Below are 26,374 nucleotides of genomic sequence, written 5' to 3' on the forward strand. Positions count from 1 at the left end.
GGGTGACACAGGGGGGTGACACAGGGGGGTGACAGGGGTGACACAGGGGTGTCTCAGGGGTGTCCCCGTGTCCCCCAGACCCTGTGGGAGGAGGTGACACCCGGGGGTGTCCCAGGGGGGTCCCACTGATGTCCCCGTGTCCTTGCAGACCCTGTGGGAGGAGGTGACACCCCGGGGTGACACAGGGGGGTGACAGGGGTGTCCCGGGGTGTCCCGGGGGGGTGACAGGGGTGTCCCCGTGTCCCCCCAGACCCTGTGGGAGGAGGTGACACCCAGGGGTGTCCAGGGGGTGTCCCGGGGGGGTGACAGGGGTGTCCCCGTGTCCCCGCAGACCCTGTGGGAGGAGGTGACACCCAGGGGTGTCCCGGGGGGGTGACAGGGGTGTCCCCGTGTCCCCCAGACCCTGTGGGAGGAGGTGACGTCCCCCCGGCCCGTGGGGCCCCTCCTGCTGCTGCGGCTGCACAAGGAGCCCCTCGTGTCCCTCGTCCCCCGACCGCTGGTTCTGCGCCCACGTCGCGGTCACGGGGCCGCTGGGGGGTGACGTCACCGCCCCGGGGGGTGACGTCACCGGGGGGGAGCCCGGGGGGCACGGGGAGACCCCCCCCCCCCACGGCCAACTTCCCGTGTCACCGCTGGCTGGAGAGCGGGGACCTGGAGCTGAGGGAGGGGACAGGTGAGGGGACGGGGGGGGGACAGGGGGGGACAGCCCAGTGACCCCCCATGGCCCCCCAATGTCCCCAATGTCCCCCCAATGTCCCCAATGTCCCCAATCCCCCCCCCAATGTCCCCCAATGTCCCCCCAATGTCCCCCCAATGTCCCCCAATGTCCCCAATCCCCCCCCCAATGTCCCCCAATGTCCCCCAATGTCCCCAATGTCCCCAATGTCCCCAATCCCCCCCCAATGTCCCCCCAATGTCCCCAATGTCCCCCAATGTCCCCCCAATGTCCCCAATGTCCCCAATGTCCCCCAATGTCCCCCCAATGTCCCCCCAATGTCCCCCCAATGTCCCCCCAATGTCCCCAATGTCCCCAATCCCAGCCCGCACCCCCCAAGAGGCCGCTCGGGTTCCGGAGCTGCTGCAGCAGCGCCAGGAGGAGAGAAAGGAGCGACGGGAAACCTTCCAGTGCGGACTGGGAGGGACTGGGAGGGGATTGGGAGGGACTGGGAGGGACTGGGAGGGACTGGGTGGGGACTGGGAGGGAGTGGGAGGGACTGGGGGGGGACTGGGAGGGACTGGGTAGGAACTGGGAGGGACTGGGAGGGATGGGGGGGGGACTGGGGGGGACTGGGAGGGAGTGGGAGGGGACTGGGAGGGACTGGGAGGGGATTGGGAGGGGACTGGGAGGGACTGGGAGGGGATTGGGAGGGACTGGGAGGGAGTGGGAGGGACTGGGATGGACTGGGAGGGATAGGGGGGCACTGGGAGGGAGTGGGAGGGACTGGTTTATCACTGGGTGGTCACTGGTGGTCACTGGGAGCACTGGGCAGTCACTGGTGGTCACTGGGTGGTCACTGGTTCCTCACTGGTGGTTACTGGGTGGTCCCTGTGGTCACTGGTGGTCACTGGTGGTCACTGGTGGTCACTGTCCCCCCCCAGGTGGGCTCCTACGCCCCGGGGTGGTCACTGGTGGTTACTGGGAGCACTGGGCAGTCACTGGGTGGTTACTGGTTTATCACTGGTTTATCACTGGTGGTCACTGGTGTTACTGGGTGGTCACTGGTGTCACTGGTGGTCACTGGTGGTCACTGGTGGTCACTGGTGTCACTGGTGGTCACTGGTGGTCACTGGTGGTCACTGGTGGTCCCTGTCCCCCCCCAGGTGGGCTCCCTACGCCCCAGGGTGGCCACTGGTTGTCACTGGGAGCACTGGGCAGTCACTGGGTGGTCAGTGGTGGTCCCTGGTTTATCACTGGTGTTACTGGGTGGTCACTGGGTGGTCCCTGGTGGTCCCTGGTGGTCACTGGTTTATCCCTGGTGGTCACTGGTTTATCCCTGGTGGTCACTGGTGGTCACTGGTGGTCACTGGTGGTCACTGTCCCCCCCCAGGTGGGCTCCCTACGCCCCGGGGTGGTCACTGGTGGTCACTGGGAGCACTGGGCAGTCACTGGGGGGTCACTGGTTTATCACTGGTGGTCACTGGTTTATCACTGGTGGTCACTGGTGTTACTGGGTGGTCACTGGTGGTCACTGCTGGTTACTGGAGCACTGGGCAGTCACTGGTGTTACTGGGCAGTCACTGGGTGGTTACTGGTTCATCACTGGACAGTCACTGGGTGGTCACTGGTTTATCACTGGTGTTACTGGGTGGTCACTGGTGGTCACTGCTGGTTACTGGGAGCACTGGGCAGTCACTGGTGTTACTGGGCAGTCACTGGGTGGTTACTGGTTCATCACTGGGCAGTCACTGGGTGGTCACTGGTTTATCACTGGTTTATCACTGGTGGTCACTGGTGTTACTGGTGGTCACTGGTGGTCACTGGTGGTTACTGGGAGCACTGGGCAGTCACTGGGTGGTTACTGGTTTATCACTGGTGGTCACTGGTGGTCACTGGTGGTCACTGGTGTTACTGGTGGTGACTGGGTGGTCACTGGTGGTCACTGGTGGTCACTGGTGGTCCCTGTCTCCCCCCCAGGTGGGCTCCCTACGCCCCGGGGTGGTCACTGGTGGTCACTGGGAGCACTGGGCAGTCACTGGGGGGTCACTGGTTTATCACTGGTGGTCACTGGTGGTCACTGGTGTTACTGGGTGGTCACTGGTGGTCACTGCTGGTTACTGGGAGCACTGGGCAGTCACTGGTGTTACTGGGCAGTCACTGGGTGGTTACTGGTTCATCACTGGACAGTCACTGGGTGGTCACTGGTTTATCCCTGGTGGTCACTGGTGGTCACTGGTGGTCACTGGTGGTCCCTGTCCCCCCCAGGTGGGCTCCCTACGCCCCGGGGTGGTCACTGGGTGGTTACTGGGAGCACTGGGCAGTCACTGGGTGGTTACTGGTTTGTCACTGGTTTATCACTGGTGTTACTGGGTGGTCACTGGTGGTCCCTGTGCCCCCCAGGTGGGCTCCCTATGCCCCGGGGTGGTCACTGGTGGTTACTGGAGCACTGGGCAGTCACTGGGCAGTCACTGGTTTATCACTGGTGTTACTGGGTGGTCACTGGTTTATCACTGGTTTGTCACTCGTGGTCCCCTGGTGGTCACTGGTGGTCACTGGTGGTCCCTGGTGGTCACTGGTGGTCACTGGTGGTCCCTGGTGGTCACTGGTGGTCCCTGTCCCCCCCCAGGTGGGCTCCCTACGCCCCAGGGTGGTCACTGGTGGTCACTGGGAGCACTGGGCAGTCACTGGGGGGTCACTGGATGGTTACTGGTTTACTGGTTTATCACTGGTGTTACTGGGTGGTCCCTGGTGGTCCCTGGTGGTCACTGGTGGTCACTGGTGGTCCCTGTGCCCCCCCAGGTGGGCTCCCTACGCCCCGGGGTGGTCACTGGTGGTTACTGGGAGCACTGGGCAGTCACTGGGCGGTCACTGGTGGTCACTGGTGGTCACTGGTGGTCACTGTCTCCCCCAGGTGGGCTCCCTACGCCCCGGGGTGGTCACTGGTGGTCACTGGGAGCACTGGGCAGTCACTGGGCGGTCACTGGTGGTCACTGGTTTATCACTGGTGGTCACTGGTGGTCACTGGTGGTCACTGGTGGTCACTGGTGGTCCCTGTCCCCCCCAGGTGGGCTCCCTACGCCCCGGGGGTGGCCGTGGTACCTCCGGGCGCTGCCCCCCACCCTGTGCCCGTGGCCCCGCCCACCGCCGGGACCCCCGATGACGTCACCGCCCGCGACGTCACCGCCGGCGTCGCCCACCGCGGAGTCCCCGCCCCCCCGTGACGTCACCGGGCCCCCGCCCACCCGCTGTCGCCCACCCTGAGCTTCCCCCTCGCCCACCGCGCCCAGATCGCCGCCCGCGCCGCCGCCGCGTCAGTGGGGGGTCAACGGGGGGGCGTAGGAGGGCAGTGGGGGTCAACGGGGGTCAATGGGGGTCATTGGGGTCAATGGGGGGCGTAGGAGGGCAGTGGGGGTCAACAGGGGTCAACAGGGGTCAATGGGGGTCATCGGGGTCAATGGGGGGCGTAGGAGGGCAGTGGGGGTCAACAGGGGTCAATGGGGGTCAACGAGGGTCAACAGGGGTCAATAGGGGTCATCGGGGGTCAATGGGGGGCGTCGGAGGGCAATGGGAGTCATTGGGGTCAGTGAGGGTCAATGGGGGGGACCCGGGGGGCATCGGGGGGCATAGGAGGGCAGTGGTGGTCAACAGGGGTCAACGGGGGTCATTGGGGGTCAACAGGGGTCAATGGGGGTCATTGGGGTCAATGGGGGGTGTCAGAGGGCAACAGGGGTCATTGGGGGGGTCCAGGGGGGCATCGGGGGGCATAGGAGGGCAGTGGGGGTCAACAGGGGTCAACGGGGGTCATTGGGGGTCAACAGGGGTCAATGGGGGTCATCAGGGGTCATCAGGGGTCAATGGGGGTCAATGGGGTTCATTGGGGGTCAACAGGGGTCAATGGGGGTCAATGGAGGTCAATGGGAGTCAACAGGGGTCATCAGGGGTCATTGGGAGTCAATGGGGTCAACAGGGGTCATTGGGGTCAATGGAGTCAATGGGGGTCATTGGGGGCCATTGGGGGTCATTGGCTGTCAATGGGGGTCAACAGGGGTCATTGGGGGGTCAATGGGGGTCATTGGGGGTCAATGGGGGTCACCAGGGGTCAATGGGGGTCATTGGGGGTCAATGGGGGTCATCGGGGTCAATGGGGGTCGTCAGGGGGTCAATGGGGGTCAATGGGGGTCAACAGGGGTCATTGGGGGGTCATCAGGGGTCATTAAGGGTCATCAGGAGTCAATGGGGGTCAATGTCCCCCCCGTGTCCCCCCCAGGCAGATCCGGATCCGGCTCCGGGGGCTCCGTTCCGGGGGGTCCTGGAGCAGCTTCCGGGACGTCGAGGAGGCTCTGGAGGGTCCCGGGACCCCCATCAGCGGTGGGTGCCCCTCCCCCACCCGGGGGGGCACAGGGGGGGCCGGGGGGGGTTCCAGGAGTTTGGGGGTCCCTGGGGGGGTCCCAGGACTTTGGGGGTCCCAAGGGGGACATGGGGGTCCCTGGGGGGGGTCCCAGGAGTTTGGGGGGTCCCTGGGGTGACATGGGGGTCCTGAGGGGGGTCCCAGGAGTCTGGGGGTCCCTGGGGGGGGTTCCAGGACTTTGGGGGTCCCTGGGGGGGTCCCAGGCGTTTGGGGGTCCCCAGGGGGATGTGGGAGGGTCTGAGGGGGTCCCAGGAGTTTGGAGGTCCCAGGGGGGGTTCCAGGAGTTTGGAGGTCCCCAGGGGGACATGGGAGGGTCCTGAGGGGGGTCCCAGGAGTTTGGGGGTCCCTGGGGGGGTTCCATGAGTTTGGGGGTCCCCAGGGGGAGTCCCAGGAGTTTGGGGGTGCCAGGGGTGACATGGGGGTCCTGAGGGGGGTCCCAGGACTTTGGGGGTCCCCGGGGGGGTCCCAGGAGTTTGGGGGTCCCTGGGGGACATGGGAGGGTCCTGAGGGGGGTCCCAGGAGTTTGGGGGTCCCAAGGGGGACATGAGGAGGGTCCTGAGGGGGGTCCCAGGAGTTTGGGGGACCTGGGGGGGTCCCAGGACTTTGGGGGGCCTGAGGGGGGTCCAGGACTTTGGGGGTCCCAGGGGGGGTCCCAGGAGTTTGGGGGTCCCCAGGGGGACGTGGGAGGGTCTGGGGGGGTCCCAGGAGTTTGGGGGTCCCTGGGGGGGTTCCATGAGTTTGGGGGTCCCCAGGGGGAGTCCCAGGAGTTTGGGGGTCCCAGGGGTGACATGGGGGTCCCTGAGGGGGGTCCCAGGAGTTTGGGGGTCCCTGGGAGGTCCCAGGACTTTGGGGGTCCCTGGGGGGGTTCCAGGAATTTGGGAGTCCAGGGATGACATGGGGGTCCTGAGGGGGGTCCCAGGACTTTGGGGGTCCCGGGGGGGTCCCAGGAGTTTGGGGGTCCCCAGGGGGACATGGGAGGGTCCTGAGGGGGGTCCCAGGAGTTTGGGGGTCCCTGGGGGACATGGGAGGGTCCTGAGGGGGGTCCCAGGACTTTGGGGGACCTGAGGGGGGTCCCAGGAGTTTGGGGGTCCCCAGAGGGACATGGGAGGGTCTGGGGGGGGTCCCAGGAGTTTGGGGGTCCCTGGGGGGGTTCCAGGAGTTTGGGGGGTCCGAAGGGGGACATGGGGGTCCCTGAGGGGGGTCCCAGGAGTTTGGGGGTCCCCGGGGGGGGGTCCCAGGACTTTGGGGGTCCCCAGGGGGACATGGGAGGGTTTGGGGGGGTCCCAGGACTTTGGGGGGTCCCAAGGGGGACATGAGAGGGGTCATGGGGGGGTCCCAGGAGTTTGGGGGTCCCTGGGGGGGGTCCCAGGAGTTTGGGGGGTCCGAAGGGGGACATGGGGGTCCCTGGGGGGGTCCCAAAGGGGATGTGGGGGGGGGTCCCGAGGGGATTCCATGAGTATGGGGGGACCGGGGGGGGTCCCAGGATTTTAGGGGGTCCCTGGGGGGTCATGGCAGGGTCTGGGGGGGTCCCAGGAGTTTGGGGGTCCCAAGGGGGATGTGGGGGGGGGGTCCCGAGGGGATTCCATGAGTATGGGGGGACCTGGGGGGTCCCAGGATTTTGGGGGTCCCAAGGGGGACATGGGAGGGGTCCTGGGGGGGGTCCCAGGACTTTGGGGGTCCCTGGGGGGGTCCCAGGACTTTGGGGGTCCCTGGGGGGGTTCCATGAGTTTGGGGGTCCCCAGGGGGATGTGGGAGGGTCTGGGGGGGTTCCAGGAGTTTGGGGGTCCCCGAGGGGGTCCCAGGAGTTTGGGGGTCCTCGGGGGGGGTCCCAGGAGTTTGGGGGTCCCCAGGGGGACATGGGAGGGGTCCTGGGGGGGTTCCAGGAATTTTGGGGGGTCCCAAGGGTTCCCAGGGATCTGGGAATGGTCCCAGGAGTTTGGGGGGGTTCTAAGAGTTTGGGGGTCCCAGGGGGATCATGGGGGGTTCCCAGGGATCTGGGAATGCTCCCGGGACTTTGGGGGGTCCCAGGGGGGACGGGGGGGGTTGCAGGAGTTTGGGGGGGTTCCAGGAGTTCAGGGGTCCCAAGGTGGACATGAGGGGGGGTCCCAGGAGTTTGGGGGGGTCCCAGGGGTCTGGGAACAGTCCCAGGAGTTTGGGGGGTCCTAGGGGGTCCCAGGGATCTGGGAACGGTCCCAGGACTTTGGGGTGTCCCAGGAAGGACATGGGGGGGGGGTCCCACGAGTTTGGGGGGGTTCCTGGGAGTTTGGGGGGGGTCCCAGGAGTTTGGGGGGACATGGGGGGCTCCCAGGAGTTTGGGGGGGTCCCTGGGGGTTTGGGGGTGTCCCGGGGGTCTGTGTGGGGTGTGTGACCCCCCCCGCCGTGCAGAGTACGTGGTGCAGCACTGGCAGTTTGGGGGTCCCAGGAGTTTGGGGGGGTTCCTGGGGGTTTGGGGGGTCCCAGGAGTTTGGGGGGGGTCCCTGGGATTTTGGGGGGTCCCAGGGGGTGTGTGACCCCCCCGCCGTGCAGAGTACGTGGTGCAGCACTGGCAGGAGGACGCGTTTTTCGGGGAGCAGTTCCTGAGCGGGGTGAACCCCGTCCTGCTGCGCCGCTGCCCCCGCCTGCCCCCCAACTTCCCCGTCACCCCACACATGGTGGCCCCCAGCCTCGGGCCCCACACCTGCCTGCGCACCGAGATGGAGGTGGGCACCCCAAAACCCGCGGGGGGGGGGGGAAACAGGGATTGGGGGAGTCCCTGGGTTTGGGGGGACCCAAAGATTTTGGGGATCCCCCGGTTTTTGGGGTGTCAGGGCTCGGGGGGGGTCTCAGGGGTGACGGGGACCCCAAAATTTGGGGGGTCCTGAGTGGGTGACCCCAACATTTGGGGGGGTCCGGGAGGGGTGACCCCAACATTTGGGGGGGGTCCTAGCACCCAGGGGGAGGGCTGGGGGGTCCAGGGGGAGGTGACCCCAATATCTGGGGGGGTTCTGGGTGGGTGACCCCAATATCTGGGGGGGGTCCCAGCTCCCAGGGGGAGGGCTGGGGGGTCCAGGGGGAGGTGACCCCAATATTTGGGGGGGTCCTGGGTGGGTGACCCCAACATTTGGGGGGTTCCAGCTCCCAGGGGAGGGTCTGGGGGGTCCTGGGGGGGGATGTCTTGGGTGGGTGACCCCGATATTTGGGTGGTCTCATCTCCCGGGGGGGGGGGGTCCTGAGGTGGAACACCCCGTTTTTTTTGGGGGGGGGGCTCTGGGGGTCCCCCCGAGTTCCGGGGTGGTCTCAGCCGTATATTTTTGGGGGGAGGGGGCTCTGGGGGTCCCCCCGAGTTCCGGGGGGGGGTCTCAGCCATATATTTTTGGGGGGGAGGGGGCTCTGGGGGTCCCCCCGAGTTCCGGGGGGGGTCTCAGCCGTATATTTTTGGGGGGCGGGGGTCACAGGGGGGTCCCCCCGAGTTCCAGGGGGGGGTCTCAGCTGTATATTTTTTGGGGGGTCGGGGGTCTCAGGGGGGGTCCCCCCGAGTTCCGGGGGGGGGTCTCAGCCGTATATTTTGGGGGGGCGGGGGTCGCAGGGGGGTCCCCCCGAGTTCCGGGGGGGGTCTCAGCCGTATATTTTGGGGGGGCGGGGGTCGCAGGGGGGTCCCCCCGAATTCCTGGAGGGAGGGGGTCTCAGCCGTATTTATTTGGGGGGCGGGGTTCGCAGGGGGGTCCCCCCGAGTTCCTGGAGGGAGGGGGTCTCAGCCGTATATTTTGGGGGGGCCGGGGGTCGCAGGGGGGTCCCCCCGAGTTCCGGGGGGGGGTCTCAGCCGTATATTTTGGGGGGGTCGGGGGTCGCAGGGGGGCCGCGTGTTCCTGGCCGACTACGCTCTGCTCGAGGGGCTCCCCACGGGCCGCATCGGGGGCGAGCCCCAGTTCGTGGCCGCGCCCCTCTGCCTGCTCTGGCTCAGCCCCCGCGGCCGCCTCCTGCCCGTCGCCATCCAGGTACCCCCCCCGGGACCCCCCCGGGGCCCCAAAATGTCCCCAAGGGGTCCCCTCAGCCTCCCCAGTGTCCACATGTCCCCAGATGTCCCCAAGGGGTCCCTGTGCCCCCAAAGTGTCCCATAATTCCCCCGTGTCCCCAAGGGGTCCCCGTGTCCCCCCAGTGTCCCCCCAGTGTCCCCGTGTGTCCCCCCGTGTCCCTTTATCCCTCATCCCCCCCTGTGTCCCCCCCGTGTCCCCAGAGGGTCCCCAGGATCTCCCGGGTCCCCCCCGTGTCCCTTTGTCCCTCATATCCCCCGTGTCCCCCCCCCCCGTGTCCCCCCCATGTCCCCAGAGTGTCCCCTCAGCCCCCGCGGCCGCCTCCTGCCCGTCGCCATCCAGGTACCCCCCCGGCACCCCCCCGGGGCCCCAAAATGTCCCCAGAGGGCCCCCAGTGTCCCTGTGTCCCCCCATGTCCCCCCCGTGTCCCCACAGTGTCCCCACAGTGTCCCCTCAGCCCCCCAAGTGTCCCCGTGTCCCCCCCCCCCGTGTCCCCCCCATGTCCCCCCCGTGTCCCCTCAGCCCCCGCAGCCACCTCCTGCCCGTCGCCATCCAGGTACCCCCCCGGGACCCCCCCCGGGGCCCCAAAGTGTCCCCAGAGGGCCCCCAGGATGTCCCGGGTCCCCCCCGTGTCCCTTTGTCCTTCATGTCCCCCCCCGTGTCCCCAGAGTGTCCCCCCCATGTCCCCCCCATGTCCCCAGAGTGTCCCCTCAGCCCCCTCAGTGTCCCTCATCCCCCCCCGTGTCCCCCCCATGTCCCCAGAGTGTCCCCTCAGCCCCCCCAGTGTCCCCGTGTCCCCCCCCGTGTCCCTTTGTCCTTCATATCCCCCCGTGTCCCCCCCCGTGTCCCCCCCCGTGTCCCCTCAGCCCCCACGACCACCTCCTGCCCGTCGCCATCCAGGTACCCCCCCGGGACCCCCCCCGGGGCCCCAAAATGTCCCCAGAGGGTCCCCAGTGTCCCCGTGTCCCCCCATGTCCCCCCCGTGTCCCCAGAGTGTCCCCTCAGCCCCCGCGGCCGCCTCCTGCCCGTCGCCATCCAGGTACCCCCCCCGGGACCCCCCCGGGGCCCCAAAGTGTCCCCAAGGGGTCCCCAGTGTCCCCGTGTCCCCCCATGTCCCCCCCGTGTCCCCAGGGTGTCCCCGGGGTGTCCCCACACCCCTTAACTGACCCCCCTGTGTCCCCCCTGACCCTCTCCATGTCTCCAAGGTGTCCCCAGGGTGTCCCCAAACCCCCCCTCTGACCCCCCCGTCCCCCCCCAGCTGTCCCAGACCCCCGGCCCCGAGTCCCCCATCTTCCTGCCGGGGTGTCCCGGGTGGTCCCTGGCCAAGCTGTGGGTCCGGGGGGGCCCAAGGGGTCCCCAAAGTGTCCCCAAGGTGTCCCCAGGGTGGTCCCCTGACCCCCCCGCCGTCCCCAGGGTGTCCCCAAGGTGTCCCCAGGGTGTCCCATGCCCCCCCATGTCCCCAGGGTGTCCCTAAGGTGTCCCCAAAGTGTCCCCAAACCCCCCTCTGACCCCCCCTGTCCCCCCCAGCTGTCTCAGCCCCCCGGCCCCGACGCCCCCATCTTCCTGCCGGGGTGTCCCGGGTGGGCCCTGGCCAAGCTGTGGGTCCGGGGGGGCCCAAGGGGTCCCTAAAGTGTCCCCAAGGTGTCCCCAAACCCCCCCTCTGACCCCCCGTGTCCCCCCCAGCTGTCCCAGACCCCCGACCCTGACTCCCCCATCTTCCTGCCGGGGTGTCCCGGGTGGTCCCTGGCCAAGCTGTGGGTCCGGGGGGGCCCAAGGGGTCCCCAAAGTGTCCCCAAGGTGTCCCCAAGGTGGTCCCCTGACCCCCCATGTCCTCAGGGTGTCCCCAAGGTGTCCCCAAACCCCCCCTCTGACCCCCCCTGCCCCCCCCAGCTGTCCCAGACCCCCGACCCCGAGTCCCCCATCTTCCTGCCGGGGTGTCCCGGGTGGTCCCTGGCCAAGCTGTGGGTCCAGGGGGTCCCCAAACCCCATTTTAACCCCCCCCGTCCCCCCCCAGCTGTCCCAGACCCCCGGCCCTGACTCCCCCATCTTCCTGCCGGGGTGTCCCGGGTGGTCCCTGGCCAAGCTGTGGGTCCGGGGGGCTCATTTCCTGCTGCACGAGATGGTCCCTCACCTGCTGCACGGACACTTCCTGGGGGAGGCCTTCGCCGTGGCCACCCAGCGCCTGCCTGCGGCACACCCCGTGCACCAGGTACCCCAAAAACCCCACCCCAAAAAACACCCCCACCCCAAAACCCCACCCTGAAAATATATCCCCAAAAAAACCCCACCCCGTGCACCAGGTACCCCAAAAAACCCACACCCTGAAAAACCCCACCCCAAAAACCCACCCTGAAAATATATCCCCAAAAAAACCCCACCCCGAAAAACCCCCACCCCGTGCACCAGGTACCCCAAAAACCCCACCCCGAAAACCCCTGACCCCAAAAACCCACCCTGAAAATATATCCCCAAAAAAAACCCATCCCGAAAACCCCTGACCCCAAAAAAACCCCATCCCAGAAACCCACCCCAAAAATATACCCCCCCAAAAAACCCCATCCCAAAAAACCCCCACCCCCGTGCACCAGGTACCCCAAAGACCCCATCCCAAAAATCCCCATCCCAGAAACCCACCCCAAAAAACCCCACCCCAAAAAACCCCCACCCCGTGCACCAGGTACCCCCAAAAAACCCCACCCTGAAAAACCCCATCCCAGAAACCCACCCTGAAAATATATCCCCAAAAAAACCCCATCCCAAAAACCCCTGACCCCAAAAAAACCCCATCCCAGAAACCCACCCCAAAAACCCACCCCGTGCCCCAGGGACCCCGAAACCCCCACCCCAGAAATCCACCCCAAAAAACCCCCACCCCAAAAACCCACCCCGTGCACCAGGTACCCCAAAGACCCCATCCCGAAAATCCCCATCCCAGAAACCCACCCCAAAAAACCCCACCCCGAAAAACCCCCACCCCGTGCACCAGGTACCCCAAAAAACCCACACCCTGAAAAACCCCACCCCAAAAACCCACCCCGAAAATATACCCCAAAAAAACCCCACCCCAAAAACCCACCCCGTGCACCAGGTACCCCAAAAACCCCATCCTGAAAAACCCCACCCCAGAAACCCACCCCAAAAAAACCCCACTCCAAAAAACCCCCACCCCGTGCACCAGGTACCCCGAAAAACCCCCACCCCAAAAACCCCATCCCAAAAAACCCCCACCCTGAAAAACCCCAAAAACCCCCATCCCAAAAACCCCATCCCAAAAACCCCACCCCAAAAAACCCACCCCAAAAAACCCCACCCCAGAAACCCACCCCAAAACCCCACCCCGAAAATATACCCCAAAAAAACCCCACCCCAAAAAACCTCACCCCAGAAACCCACCCCAAAAACCCACCCCGTGCACCAGGTACCCCAAAAACCCCCACCCTAAAAAACCCCCTCCCAAAAACCCACCCCAAAACCCCACCCCAAAAATCCCACCCCAAAAAAACCCCATCCCAAAAAAACCCTACCCCAGAAACCCACCCCGTGCACCAGGTACCCCAAAAACCCCACCCCGAAAAACCCCACCCCCAAAAAAACCCCACCCCAAAAAACTCCATCTCAGAAACCCACCCCAAAAACCCCACCCTGAAAATATACCCCCCAAAAAACCCTCACCCCAAAAACCCACCCCAAAACCCCAGAAACCCACCCGAAAAACCCCACCCCAAAAATATACCCCCAAAAAAACCCCATCCCAAAAAAAAACCCCACCCCAAAAAACCCCCCATCCCAGAAACCCACCCCAGAAACCCACCCCGAAAATATACCCCAAAAAAACCCCATCCCAAAAAACCCCATCCCAGAAACCCACCCCAAAAACCCACCCCGTGCACCAGGTACCCCAAAAACCCCCACCCTGAAAAACCCCATCCCAAAAACCCACCCTAAAAAACCCCCTCCCAAAAACCCACCCCAAAACCCCACCCCAAAAATCCCACTCCAAAAAAACCCCATCCCAAAAAAACCCTACCCCAGAAACCCACCCCGTGCACCAGGTACCCCAAAAACCCCACCCCGAAAAACCCCACCCCCAAAAAAAACCCCACCCCAAAAAACCCCATCTCAGAAACCCACCCCAAAAACCCCACCCTGAAAATATACCCCCCAAAAAACCCTCACCCCAAAAACCCACCCCAAAACCCCAGAAACCCACCCGAAAAACCCCACCCCAAAAATATACCCCCAAAAAAAACCCCATCCCAAAAAAAACCCCACCCCAAAAAACCCCCCATCCCAGAAACCCATCCCAGAAACCCACCCCGAAAATATACCCCCCAAAAAACCCCCACCTCAAAAAACCCCATCCCAGAAAAACCCCCACCCCAGAAACCCACCCCAGAAACCCACCCCGAAAATATACCCCAAAAAAACCCCATCCCAAAAAACCCCATCCCAGAAACCCACCCCAAAAAACCCACCCCGTGCACCAGGGACCCCGAAAACCCCCACCCCAAAAAACCCCCACCCCAAAAATCCCACCTCAAAAAACCCCCACCCCAGAAACCCACCCCAAAAATCCCCCACCCCAAAAAACTCCACCCCAAAAATATACCCCAAAAAACCCCCACCCCAGAAACCCCACCCCAGAAACCCACCCCGAAAATATACCCCAAAAAAACCCCACCCCAAAAAACCCCACCCCAAAAACCCACCCCGAAAATATACCCCAAAAAAACCCCACCCCAGAAACCCCACCCCAGAAACCCACCCCGAAAATATACCCCAAAAAACCCCCACCCCAAAAAACCCCACCCCAGAAACCCACCCCGAAAATATACCCCAAAAAAACCCCACCCCAAAAAACCCCCACCCCAGAAACCCACCCCAAAAAAACCCCATCCCAAAAAACCCCCACCCCAGAAATCCACCCCAAAAAAACCCCATCCCAAAAACCCACCCCAGAAATCCACCCCAAAAAAACCCCATCCCAAAAACCCACCCCAAAAAAACCCCACCCCAAAAACCCCCACCCCAAAAAAATGGACCCTGAAAATGGACCCCAAAAAATGGACCCCAAAATTCCCAGCCCAAAAAGTGGACCCCAAAAATACATCTCAAAAAATGGACCCTGAAACACCCACCCCAAAAATCCCCACCCCAAAACCCCAACCCCAAAGCCTGCTTCTCAAATCCTCACCCCAAAACCCCAACCCCAAAGCCTGCACCTCAAATCCTGACCCCGAAAAACCGCAGCCTAAAATTCCCACCCCTAATCCTGACCCCAAAAATGGACCCCAAAACCCCCCATCCCAAAAAAATGTACCCTAAAAACCCCCACCCCCAAAAATGGACCCTGAAAATGGACCCCAAAAAATGGAGCCCAAAAATAGACCCCAAAAAATGGACCCCAAAAAATCCCCACCCCAAAAATGGGCCCTGAAAATGGACCCCAAAAAACCCCCATCCCAAAAACTGCACCCCCAAAAACCCCCATCCCAAAAAATGGACCTCAAAAAATGGACCCCAAAAAATCCCCCACCCCAAGAAATGGACCCTGAAAATGGACCCCAAAAAATGGAGCCCAAAATTCCCACCCCAAAAAAATGGACCCCAAAAACCCCCACCCCAAAAAAATGGACTCCAAAATTCCCACCCCAAAAAATGGACCCCAAAAAATGGACCCCAAAAATGTATCTCAAAAAATGGACCCCAAAAACCCCCATCCCAAAAACTGCACCCCCAAAAACCCCCACCCCAAAAAAATGGACCCCAAAAACCCCCACCCCAAAAAATGGACCCCAAAAACCCCCACCCCAAAAAATGGACCCCAAAATTCCCACCCCAAAAAATGGACCCCAAAAACCCCCACCCCAAAAAATGAACCCCAAAAATGGACCCCAAAAACTCCCACCCCAAAAAATGGACCCCAAAAACCCCCACCCCAAAAAAATGTACCCTAAAAACCCCCACCCCCAAAAATGGACCCTGAAAATGGACCCCAAAAAATGGAGCCCAAAAATAGACCCCAAAAAATGGACCCCAAAAAATCCCCACCCCAAAAATGGGCCCTGAAAATGGACCCCAAAAAACCCCCATCCCAAAAACTGCACCCCCAAAAACCCTCATCCCAAAAAATGGACCTCAAAAAATGGACCCCAAAAAATGTATCTCAAAAAATGGACCCCAAAAAATCCCCCACCCCAAGAAATGGACCCTGAAAATGGACCCCAAAAAATGGAGCCCAAAATTCCCACCCCAAAAAAATGGACCCCAAAAACCCCCACCCCAAAAAAATGGACTCCAAAATTCCCACCCCAAAAAATGGACCCCAAAAAATGGACCCCAAAAATGTATCTCAAAAAATGGACCCCAAAAACCCCCATCCCAAAAACTGCACCCCCAAAAACCCCCACCCCAAAAAATGGACCCCAAAAACCCCCACCCCAAAAAATGGACCCCAAAAACCCCCATCCCAAAAACTGCACCCCCAAAAACCCCCACCCCAAAAAATGGACCCCAAAAACCCCCACCCCAAAAAATGGACCCCAAAATTCCCACCCCAAAAAATGGAGCCCAAAAAAAACCCCCCATCCCAAAAAATGGACCCCAAAAACCCCCACCCCAAAAAATGGACCCTGAAAATGGACCCCAAAAAATGGACCCCAAAAACCCCCACCCCAAAAAATGGACCCCAAAATTACCACCCCAAAAAATGGACCCCAAAAAATGGACCCCAAAAACCCCCACCCCAAAAAATGGACCCCCAAAAACCCCCACCCCAAAAAATGGACCCCAAAAAAAACCCCCATCCCAAAAAATGGACCCCAAAAACCCCCACCCCAAAAAATGGACCCCCAAAAACCCCCATCTCAAAAAATGGACCCCAAAAATGGACCCCAAAAATGTATCTCAAAAAATGGACCCCAAAAACCCCCATCCCAAAAAATGGACCCCAAAAACCCCCACCCCAAAAAATGGACCCCAAAAATGTACCCCAAAAAATGGAGCCCAAACTGCCCCCCCCGTGTCCCCCCAGCTGCTCCTCCCCCATCTCCGCTTCACCTTCCACATCAACATCCTGGCGCGGGACACGCTGCTCAACCCCGGCGGCATCATCGACCAGGTCAGGCCTGTGGGGTCACCCGGGGTCACCCGGGGTCACCTGGGGTCACCCGGGGTCGCCCCCTGTCCCCTGAGGTCAGCCGGGGTCAGCCGGGGTCAACCCCTGTCCCCTGGGGTCAGCCGGGGTCAGCCGGGGTCACCTGGGGTCACCTGGGGGCAACCCCTGTCCCCTGGGGTCACCCGGGGGCACCTGGGGTCACCCCCTGTCCCTTGGGTCACCCGGGGTCACCTGGGGTCAACCAGTGTCCCCTGGGGTCACCCGGGGTCACCTGGGGTCAACCCCTGTCCCCTGGGGTCAGCCGGGGTCACCCGGGGTCACCTGGGGTCAACCAGTGTCACCTGGGGTCACCCGGGGTCACCTGGGGTCAACCCCTGTCACCTGGGGTCACCTGGGGTCACCTGGACCCCTGGATCGCCCCTGGTGTCCCCCCTGGTGTCACCTGGTGTCCCCTGGACCCCTGGATCCCCCCTGGGGTCACCCAGTGTCCCCTGGGGTCACCTGGGGTCACTCGGGGTCACCCAGACCCCTTGATGTACCCTGGATCCCCCCTGGTGTCCCCTGGTGTCCCCCAGGGTCACCCAGACCCCTGGATCCCCCCTGGATCCCCCCCGGTGTCCCCTGGTGTCCCCTGGTGTCACCTGGTGTCACCCAGTGTTACCCGGTGTCCCCTGGTGTCCCTTGGTGTCACCCAGTGTCACTCAGACCCCTGGATCCCCCCTGGATCCCCCCTGGATCCCCCCTGGTGTCCCTTGGTGTCCTTTGGTGTCCCCTGGTGTCCCCTGGACCCCTGGATCTCCCCTGGTGTCCCCCAGTGTCCCCTGGTGTCCTTTGATGTCTCCTGGTGTCCCCTGATGTCACCCAGTGTCCCCCAGACCCCTGGATCCCCCCCTGGTATCACCCAGTGTCTCCTGGGGTCACCCGGTGTCCTCTGGTGTCACTCAGACCCCTGGATCCCCCTGGTGTCCCCTGGTGTCCCCCGGTGTCCCCTGATGTCACCCAGTGTCCCCTGGTGTCCCCCGGTGTCCCCTGATGTCCCCCAGTGTCCCCTGTACCCCTGGATCCCCCCTGGTGTCCCCTGGTGTCCCCCAGTGTCCCCTGTACCCCTGGATCCCCCCTGGTGTCCCCCGGTGTCCCCCGGTGTCCCCTGATGTCCCCCAGTGTCCCCTGGTGTCCCCCGGTGTCCCCTGATGTCCCCCGGTGTCCCCTGGACCCCTGGATCCCCCCTGGTGTCCCCCGATGTCACCTGGTGTCCTTTGATGTCTCCTGGTGTCCCCTGGACCCCTGGATCCCTCCTGGTGTCCCCCGGTGTCCCCCCACACCCCTGGATCCCCCCCCCTGTCCCCTGGTGTCACCCGGGGGACACTGAGGGGTGTCGGTGTCCCCAGGCCACGTCCATCGGCCGGGAGGGGACACTGGGGGGGGTGTTGGTGACCCCTGGGTGACCCCGGGGGGTGGTTTGGTGTCCCCAGGCCACGTCCATCGGCCGGGAGGGGACACTGAGGGGGTTGGTGACATTGAGGGGGGTGTTGGTGACCCCAGGTGACCCTGGGTGTGGTTTGGTGTCCCCAGGTGACCCTGAGGGGGGTGTTGGTGACACTGAGGGGGGTGTTGGTGACATTGAGGGTGTTAGTGACACTGAGGGTGTGGTTTGGTGTCCCCAGGCCACGTCCATCGGCCAGGAGGGGACCCTGGCCCTGGTGGCCCGGGGGACACTGAGGGGGGTGTTGGTGACCCCTGGGTGACCCCAGGTGACCCCGGGGGGCGGTTTGGTGTCCCCAGGCCACATCCATCAGCCGGGAGGGGACCCTGGAGCTGGTGGCCCAGGGGACACTCAGGGGGGTGTTGGTGACACCCGGGGGACACTGAGGGTGTTGGTGACACTGAGGGGGGTGTTGGTGACCCCCAGGTGACACTGAGGGGGGTGTTGGTGACCCCAGGTGACCCCGGGGTGTGGTTTGGTGTCCCCAGGCCACGTCCATCGGCCGGGAGGGGACCCTGGCCCTGGTGGCCCGGGGGACACTGAGGGGGGTGTTGGTGACACTGAGGGTGTTGGTGACCCCTGGGTGACCCCCAGGTGACCCCGGGGTGTGGTTTGGTGTCCCCAGGCCACGTCCATCGGCCGGGAGGGGACCCTGGCACTGGTGGCCCGGGGGACACTGAGGGGGCTGTTGGTGACACTGAGAGGGGTGTTGGTGACCCCTGGGTGACCCTGGGTGACCCCGGGGGGCGGTTTGGTGTCCCCAGGCCACGTCCATCGGCCAGGAGGGGACCCCGGAGCTGGTGGCCCGGGGGACACTGAGGGGGGTGTTGGTGACACTGAGGGGGGTGTTGGTGACACTGAGGGTGTTGGTGACCCCTGGGTGACCCCCGGGTGACCCCGGGGGGCGGTTTGGTGTCCCCAGGCCACGTCCATCGGCCGGGAGGGGGACCCTGGAGCTGGTGGCCCGGGGCACGGCCGCCCTGACCTACAGCGAGCTGTGCGTGCCCGACGACGTGGAACGGCGCGGGGTGGCCCAAATCCCAGGATATCACTACAGGGACGACGCCCTGGACATCTGGGGGGGCCATCCACGGGTGGGGACAGCGGGGGGACAAGGGGGGACAAGGGGGGACAAGGGGGGACAAGGGGGGGACAAGGGGGGACAGCGGGGGGACAACGGGGGACAGTGAGGGGACAACGAGGGGACACTGAGGGGACAGTGAGGGGATGGGGGGAGTGAAGGGGGTGACGGGGACACGGAGATGGGAATGATGGGGTGGGGGACAGTGGGATGGGGATGATGGGGTGGGGACAGGGGGGTGGGGACAATAGGGACAAGGAGATGGGGATGATGGGATGGGGACAATGAGGACATGGAGGTGGGGACAGTGGGATGGGAGTGGGAGGGGTGGGGACAAAGAGGACAGGGACAAGGGGGACATGAGGACAATGGATGGGGACAGTGGGGACAAGGGGATGGGAATGATGGAGATGGGGACAGTGGGATGGGGACAGTGGGATGGGGACAGTGGGATGGGGATGAAGGGGATGGGGACATGGAGATGGATGGGGACAAGGAGATGGGGACAGTGAGATGGGGACAGTGGGATGGGGACAAGGGGGTGGGGATGAAGGGGATGGGGACAGTGGGGACATGGAGATGGGAATGATGGGGTGGGGACAGTGGGGTGGGGACAGTGGGATGGATGGAGACAATGGGGACAGTGGGATGGGACAGTGGGATGGGGACAATGGGATGGATGGGGACAGTGGGATGGGGAGGAAGGGAATTGGGACAGTGGGATGGGGACAGTGGATTGGGACAGTGGGATGGGTGGGGACAATGGGATGGGACAATGGGATGGGGACAGTGGGATGGGGACAGTGGGATGGGGACAAGGGGATGGAGATGGGGACAGTGGGATGGATGGGGACAATGAGATGGGGACAATGGGATGGGGACAGTGGGATGGGGACAGTGGGATGGGGACAGTGGGGACAAGGGGATGGGAATGATGGGATGGGAACAGTGGGATGGATGGGGACAGTGGGATGGGGATGAAGGGGATGGTGACAGTGGGATGGGGACAATGGGATGGGACCAGTGGGATGGGGCCAGTGGGATGGGGAGCGGTGTCCATGCCCCCCGTGCCAGCAGCCCCCCTGCGCCGTCCCAGCTACGTGGAGGGGATCGTGGGGCTCTTCTACGGCGGGGACGGGGCCGTGGCCGAGGACGAGGAGCTGCAGGACTGGGTGGGCGAGATCTTCACCTTCGGAGTGCTGGGGAACAAGGACACGGGTACGGGGGCACCGCGGGGGCATTTTGGGGGCATTTGGGGGCATTTGGGGTCATTTTTGGGGCATTTTGGGGTCATTTTTGGTCATTTTTGGGTCATTTTTGGGGCCATTTTTGGGGCCATTTTGAGGTCATTTTTGGGACCATTCTCGGGCAATTTGGGACCATTTTTGGGGCCATTTTGGGGCCATTCTGGGGTCATTTTGGGGCCATTTTTGGGTCATTTGGGACCATTCTTGGGCCATTTTGTGGTCATTTGGGACCATTTGGGGCCATTTTTGGGGCCATTCTTGGGCCATTTTGTGGTCATTTGGGACCATTTTGGGGCCATTTTTGGGGCCATTTTGGGGCCATTCTTGGGCCATTTTGTGGCCATTTTGGGACCATTTTTGGGGCCATTTTTGGGGCCCATTTGGGGCCATTTGGGGGTCATTTGGGGACCGTTTTGGGTCATTTGGGGCCATTTGTGGCCATTTTGTGGCCATTTGGGGCCATTCTGGGGTCATTTTGGGGCCATTTTTGGGTCATTTGGGACCATTCTTGGGCCATTTTGTGGTCATTTGGGACCATTTGGGGCCATTTTTGGGGTCATTTTTGGACCATTTTGGGGCCATTTTTGGGGCCATTTGGGGCCATTTTGAGACATTTTGTGGCCATTTGTGGCCATTTTTGGGACCATTTGGGGCCATTTTTGGGGCCATTTTTGGGACCATTTTGGGGCCATTTTGGGGTCATTTTTGGGGCCATTTGTGGCCATTTTGGGGTCATTTTTGGGACCATTTTTGGGGCCATTCTGGGACCATTTTTGGGGCCATTTTTGGGGCTGTTTTGTGACCATTTTGGGGCCATTTTGTGGTGATGGTCACCACAATGGTCACACCATGGTCATAGAATGTCGTGGTCATGTCCATGGTCACACCATGGTCACAGCATGGTCACACCTTGGTGATGGTCACCACAGTGGTCACCCCATGGTGATGGTCACCACAGTGGTCACACCACGGTGTTGGAACACCGTGGTCATGTCCATGGTCACACCATGGTCAGTCATGGTCAGTCATGCCGTGGTCACACCACGGTGATGGAACGCCGTGGTCACACCATGGTCACACCATGGTCAGTCATGCCATGGTCAGTCATGCCATGGTCATGCCATGGTCATGCCATGGTCAGGCCATGGTCACGCCATGGTCAGTCACGCCATGGTGATGGTCACCACAATGGTCACACCATGGTGATGGTCACCACAATGGTCACACCATGGTGATGGAATGCCGTGGTCGTGTCCATGGTCACACCATGGTCAGTCATGGTCATGCCATGGTCACACCATGGTCAGTCACGCCATGGTCACACCATGGTGATGGTCACCACAATGGTCACACCACGGTGATGGTCGTGGTCATGTCTTGGTGATGGTCACCACAGTGGTCACACCACGGTGATGGAACGCCGTGGTCATGTCCATGGTCACACCATGGTCAGTCACGCCATGGTCATGCCATGGTCAGGCCATGGTCAGTCACGCCATGGTCAGCCATGCCATGGTCACACCGTGGTCACGCCACGGTCACGCCACGGTGACGGCCTCCCCCCCGTCCCCCCCCCAGGTTTCCCGTCCCGGCTCTGCTCTCGCGCCGAGCTCAGCAAGTTCCTGACCATGATCATCTTCTGCTGCTCCGCCCGGCACGCGGCCGTCAACAGCGGCCAGGTGGGACACTGACCCCACTGAGACCCCACTGAGACCCCACTGAGACCCCACTGAGACCCCAAAGAGACCCCACTGAGACCCCACTGAGACCCCACTGAGACCCCACTGAGACCCCAAAGACCCCACTGAGACCCCAGAGATCCCACAGAGACCCCACTGAGACCCCACTGAGACCCCAGAGATCCCAGAGACACCCCAACCAACCCATCGGCCGTCAACAGCGGCCAGGTGGGACACTGACCCCACTGAGACCCCAAAGAGACCCCACAGACCCACTGAGACCCCACTGAGACCCCACTGAGACCCCACTGAGACCCCAGAGATCCCAGAGACACCCCAACCAACCCACCGGCCGTCAACAGCGGCCAGGTGGGACACTGACCCCAAAGAGACCCCAAAGAGACCCCAAAGAGACCCCAAAGAGACCCCAAAGAGACCCCAAAGATCCCACAGAGACCCCACTGAGACCCCAAAGAGACCCCAGAGATCCCAGAGATCCCAGAGACACCCCAACCAACCCACCGACCGTCAACAGCGGCCAGGTGGGACACTGACCCCAAAGAGACCCCAAAGAGACCCCAGAGATCCCAGAGATCCCAAAGAGACCCCACAGAGACCCCACTGAGACCCCAGAGAGACCCCACTCAGAGCCCACCCCACCCACCGGCCGTCAACAGCGGCCAGGTGGGACACTGACCCCAAAGAGACCCCAAAGACCCCAGAGACACCCCAACCCCCCCACTGGCCGTCAACAGTGGCCAGGTGGGGACACTGACCCCACTGAGACCCCACTGAGACCCCAAAGAGATCCCAAAGACCCCACTGAGACCCCACACAGAGCCCAACCCACTCACCGGCCATCAACAGCGGCCAGGTGGGACACTGACCCCACTGAGACCCCAAAGAGACCCCACAGAGACCCCAGAGATCCCAGAGACCCCCCAACCAACCCACCGGCCGTCAACAGCGGCCAGGTGGGACACTGACCCCAAAGAGACCCCAAAGAGACCCCACAGACCCCAGAGACACCCCAGAGACACCCCAGAGACCCCCCAACCCCCCCACTGGCTGTCAACAGCGGCCAGGTGGGGACACTGACCCCAAAGAGACCCCAAAGAGACCCCACTGAGACCCCAAAAATCCCACCCCAAAACCGGGGACACCCCAACCCCCCCCGGGAGGTTTTGGGGTCCCCCCTCACCCCCTTTCCCCCCCAGTACGATTACTGGGGACACCCCAAAACCGGGGACACCCCAAACTCCCCCCAAAACCCGGGACACCCCAAAACCGGAGGGACCCAAAAATCCCACCCCAAGAACCAGGGACACCCCAAAACCGGGGGTTACCCTGAAAAGGGGACACCCCAAAACCGGAGGGACCCCAAAACCAGCGACACCCCAAAATCCCATCCCCAAAAACCCGGGACACCCCAAAACCAGAAGGACCCCAAACTCCCACCCCCAAAACCCGAGACACCCCAAAACCGGAGGAACCCCAAACTCCCACCCCAAACCCGGGGACACCCCAAACCCGAGGACACCCCAAACCCCCCCCTCGGCGGTTTTGGGGTCCCCCCTCACCCCCTTTCCCACCCAGTACAATTACTGGGGACACCCCAAAACCGGGGACACCCCAACCCCCCCTCGGCGGTTTTGGGGTCCCCCTCACCCCCTTTCCCCCCCCCGTACGATTACTGGGGACACCCCAAAACCGGGGACACCCCAAAACTGGAGGAACCCCAAACTCCCACCCCAAAAACCAGAGACACCCCAAAACCGGAGGGACCCCAAAAACCGGGGACACCTCAAAACCGGGGACACCCCAAGATCGGAGGGACTCCAAACTCCCACCCCAAAACCGGGGACACCCCAAAAACAGGGACACCCCAAAACCAGGGACACCCCAAACCCGGGGACACCCCAACCCCCCCTGGGCGGTTTTGGGGTCCCCCCTCACCCCCTTTCCCCCCCAGTACGACTACGCGGCCTGGATGCCGAACACCCCCGGGACCCTGCGCAGACCCCCCCCCAGGAGCGGGGCCGAGGCCACCCCGGAGCTGTTTTTGGGGTCCCTCCCGTCCCCCGAGGCCACCGGGGCGCTGCTGGCCCTGCTCAGCGTCGTCAGCTACGAGGGGGGAGAGCAGGTGGGGGGGACCCCATAAACCCCACGGGGACCCCATAAACCCCAGGGGGACCCATAAACCCCACGGGGACCCCATAAACCCCAGGGGGACCCATAACCATAATGGGGACCCCATAAACCCCACGGGGACCCCATAAACCCCGGGAGGACCCCATAAACCCCACGGGGATCCCATAAACCCCGGGGGGACCCCATAAACCCCACGGGGATCCCATAAACCCCGGGGGGACCCCATAAACCCCACAGGGATCCCATAAACCCCATGGGGACCCCATAAACCCCGGGGGGACCCCATAAACCCCACGGGGATCCCATAAACCCCGGGGGGATCCCATAAACCCCGGGGGGATCCCATAACCACAATGGGGACCCCATAACCGAGGCCACCGGGGCGCTGCTGGCCCTGCTCAGCGTCGTCAGCTACGAGGGGGGAGAGCAGGTGGGGGGGACCCCATAAACCCCACGGGGACCCCATAAACCCCACGGGGACTGGGGAATCAGGGGGGACCCCATAAACCCTAATGGGGACCCCACAAACCATAATGGGGACCCCATAACCCTAATGGGGACCCCATAAACCCCACGGGGACCGGGGAATCAGGGGGGACCCCATAAACCCTGGGGGGATCCCATAAATCCCGGGGGGACCCCATAAACCCCATGGGGACCCCATAAATCCCACGGGGACCTGGGAATCGGGGGGGACCCCAGAAACCCCACGGGGACCCCATAAACCCCGGGGGGACCCCATAAACCCCGGGGGGATCCCATAAACCCCACGGGGACCCCATAAACCCCACGGGGACCTGGGAATTGGGGGGACCCCATAAACCCCACGGGGACCTGGGAATCGGGGGGGGACCCCATAAACCCCACGGGGATCCCATAAACCCCGGGGGGATCCCATAAACCCCACGGGGACCCCATAAACCCCGGGGGGATCCCATAAACCCCACAGGGACCTGGGAATTTGGGGGACCCCATAAACCCCACGGGGATCCCATAAACCCCATGGGGACCTGGGAATCGGGGGGACCCCATAAACCCCCTGGGGATCCCATAACCATAATGGGGACCCCATAAACCCCACAGGGACTCCATAAACCCCAGGGGGACCCCACAACCCTAATGGGGACCCCATAACCATAATGGGGACCTCATAAACCCCACGGGGATCCCATAACCACATGAGGGGGGTCAGGACCACCCTGGAGGGGGTGGGAATATGGGAGGGACCCCATAAACCCCACGGGGACCCCGTAACCATAATGGGGGGGGGCGGGACCACCCTGGGGATCCGGGAATCCGGGGGGGACCCCATAAACCCTGTGGGGACCCCATAACCCTAATGGAGGGGACGGGACCACCCTGGGGATCTGGGAATCCGGGGGGGACCCCATAAACCCCGGGGGGACCCTATAACCCTAATGGGGGGGTCAGGACCCCGTTGAGGGCGTTGGGACCCCATTAAGGGGGATGGGACCACCCTGGGAGGGGCGGGACCACCCTGGGGGGAGGGAATCCAGGGGGGACCCCATAACCCCAGGGGGACCCCATAAACCCCACGGGGACCCTATAACCCTAATGGGGGGGGGAAGACCCCATTGAGGGGGGCGGGGCCCCATTAAGGGGGGTGGGACCTCATTGGGGGGGATGGGACCATCGTCGGGGGGGGGGGGGCGGGAATTTGGGACAGACCCCATAAACCCCATGGGGACCCCATAACCTTAAAGGGGACCCCATAAACCCCACGGGGACCCCATAACCCTAATGGGGACCCCATAAACCCCAGGTGGACCCAAAACCCTAATGGGGACCCCATAAACCCCACGGGGACCCCATAAACCCCGGGGGGACCCCATAACCATAATGGGGACCCCATAAACCCCAGGTGGACCCAAAACCCTAATGGGGACCCCATAAACCCCACGGGGACCCCAAAGCCTTAAAGGGGACCCCATAACTCCATTGAAGGGGGCAGGACCACCCTGGGGATCCAGGAATCCAGGGGAGACCCCCTGAGGAGGGGGGTGGGGGCCCCACCCCACATTTTTGGGGTGCCCCCTGACCCCCCCCGTGCCCCCCCAGCGCCCTTTGGGGTCCCGCTGCCCGGAGCTGCTGGTGGGGGAGGCCCCGCGGGCCCTGCTGGGCCAATTCCGGCGCCGCCTGGACGGGATCTCCCGGAGGGTCCGGGCCCGGAACGCCCGGCTCGACCTGCCCTACCCCTACCTCGACCCCCCCTGCGTCCAGGAGAGCGTCTCCATCTGACCCCTGACCCCAAATGTGACCCCAAATGTGACCTCAAACCCTCCCTGGACCCCCCTGCGTCCAGGAGAGCGTCTCCATCTGACCCCGACCCCAAATGGGACCCCAAATGTGACCCCAACCCCTCCCTGGACCCCCCCTGTGTCCAGGAGAGCGTCTCCATCTGACCCCTGACCCCAAATGGGACCCCAAATGTGACCCCAAACCCTCCCTGGACCCCCCTGCGTCCAGGAGAGTGTCTCCATCTGACCCCGATCCCAAATGTGACCCCAAAGTGTCCTCAA

General features: G+C 63.2%; 1 protein-coding gene across 1 annotated transcript; it reads left to right on the plus strand.

The window, feature by feature from the left end:
- Nucleotides 1-400: 400 nt before the first annotated feature.
- On the plus strand, nucleotides 401-26,093 carry LOC127465834 (hydroperoxide isomerase ALOXE3-like; the record flags this gene model as incomplete). Its single annotated transcript, XM_051776366.1, has 14 exons — nucleotides 401-673; nucleotides 1,041-1,125; nucleotides 3,723-3,875; nucleotides 4,926-5,026; nucleotides 7,578-7,765; nucleotides 8,897-9,040; nucleotides 11,091-11,285; nucleotides 16,110-16,196; nucleotides 18,165-18,259; nucleotides 18,599-18,770; nucleotides 19,864-19,975; nucleotides 21,583-21,683; nucleotides 23,656-23,826; nucleotides 25,914-26,093. Coding segments are annotated over 14 exons (2,057 nt in total), but the record flags the coding sequence as incomplete, so codon positions are not given.
- Between the last annotated feature and the right edge of the window lie 281 nt (nucleotides 26,094-26,374).

The sequence above is a fragment of the Manacus candei genome, unplaced genomic scaffold (assembly GCF_025592945.1).
Source record: "Manacus candei isolate 608988 ecotype Guabito, Panama unplaced genomic scaffold, ASM2559294v1 h1tg000504l, whole genome shotgun sequence".
In the NCBI taxonomy this organism is placed as follows: Eukaryota; Metazoa; Chordata; class Aves; order Passeriformes; family Pipridae; genus Manacus; species Manacus candei.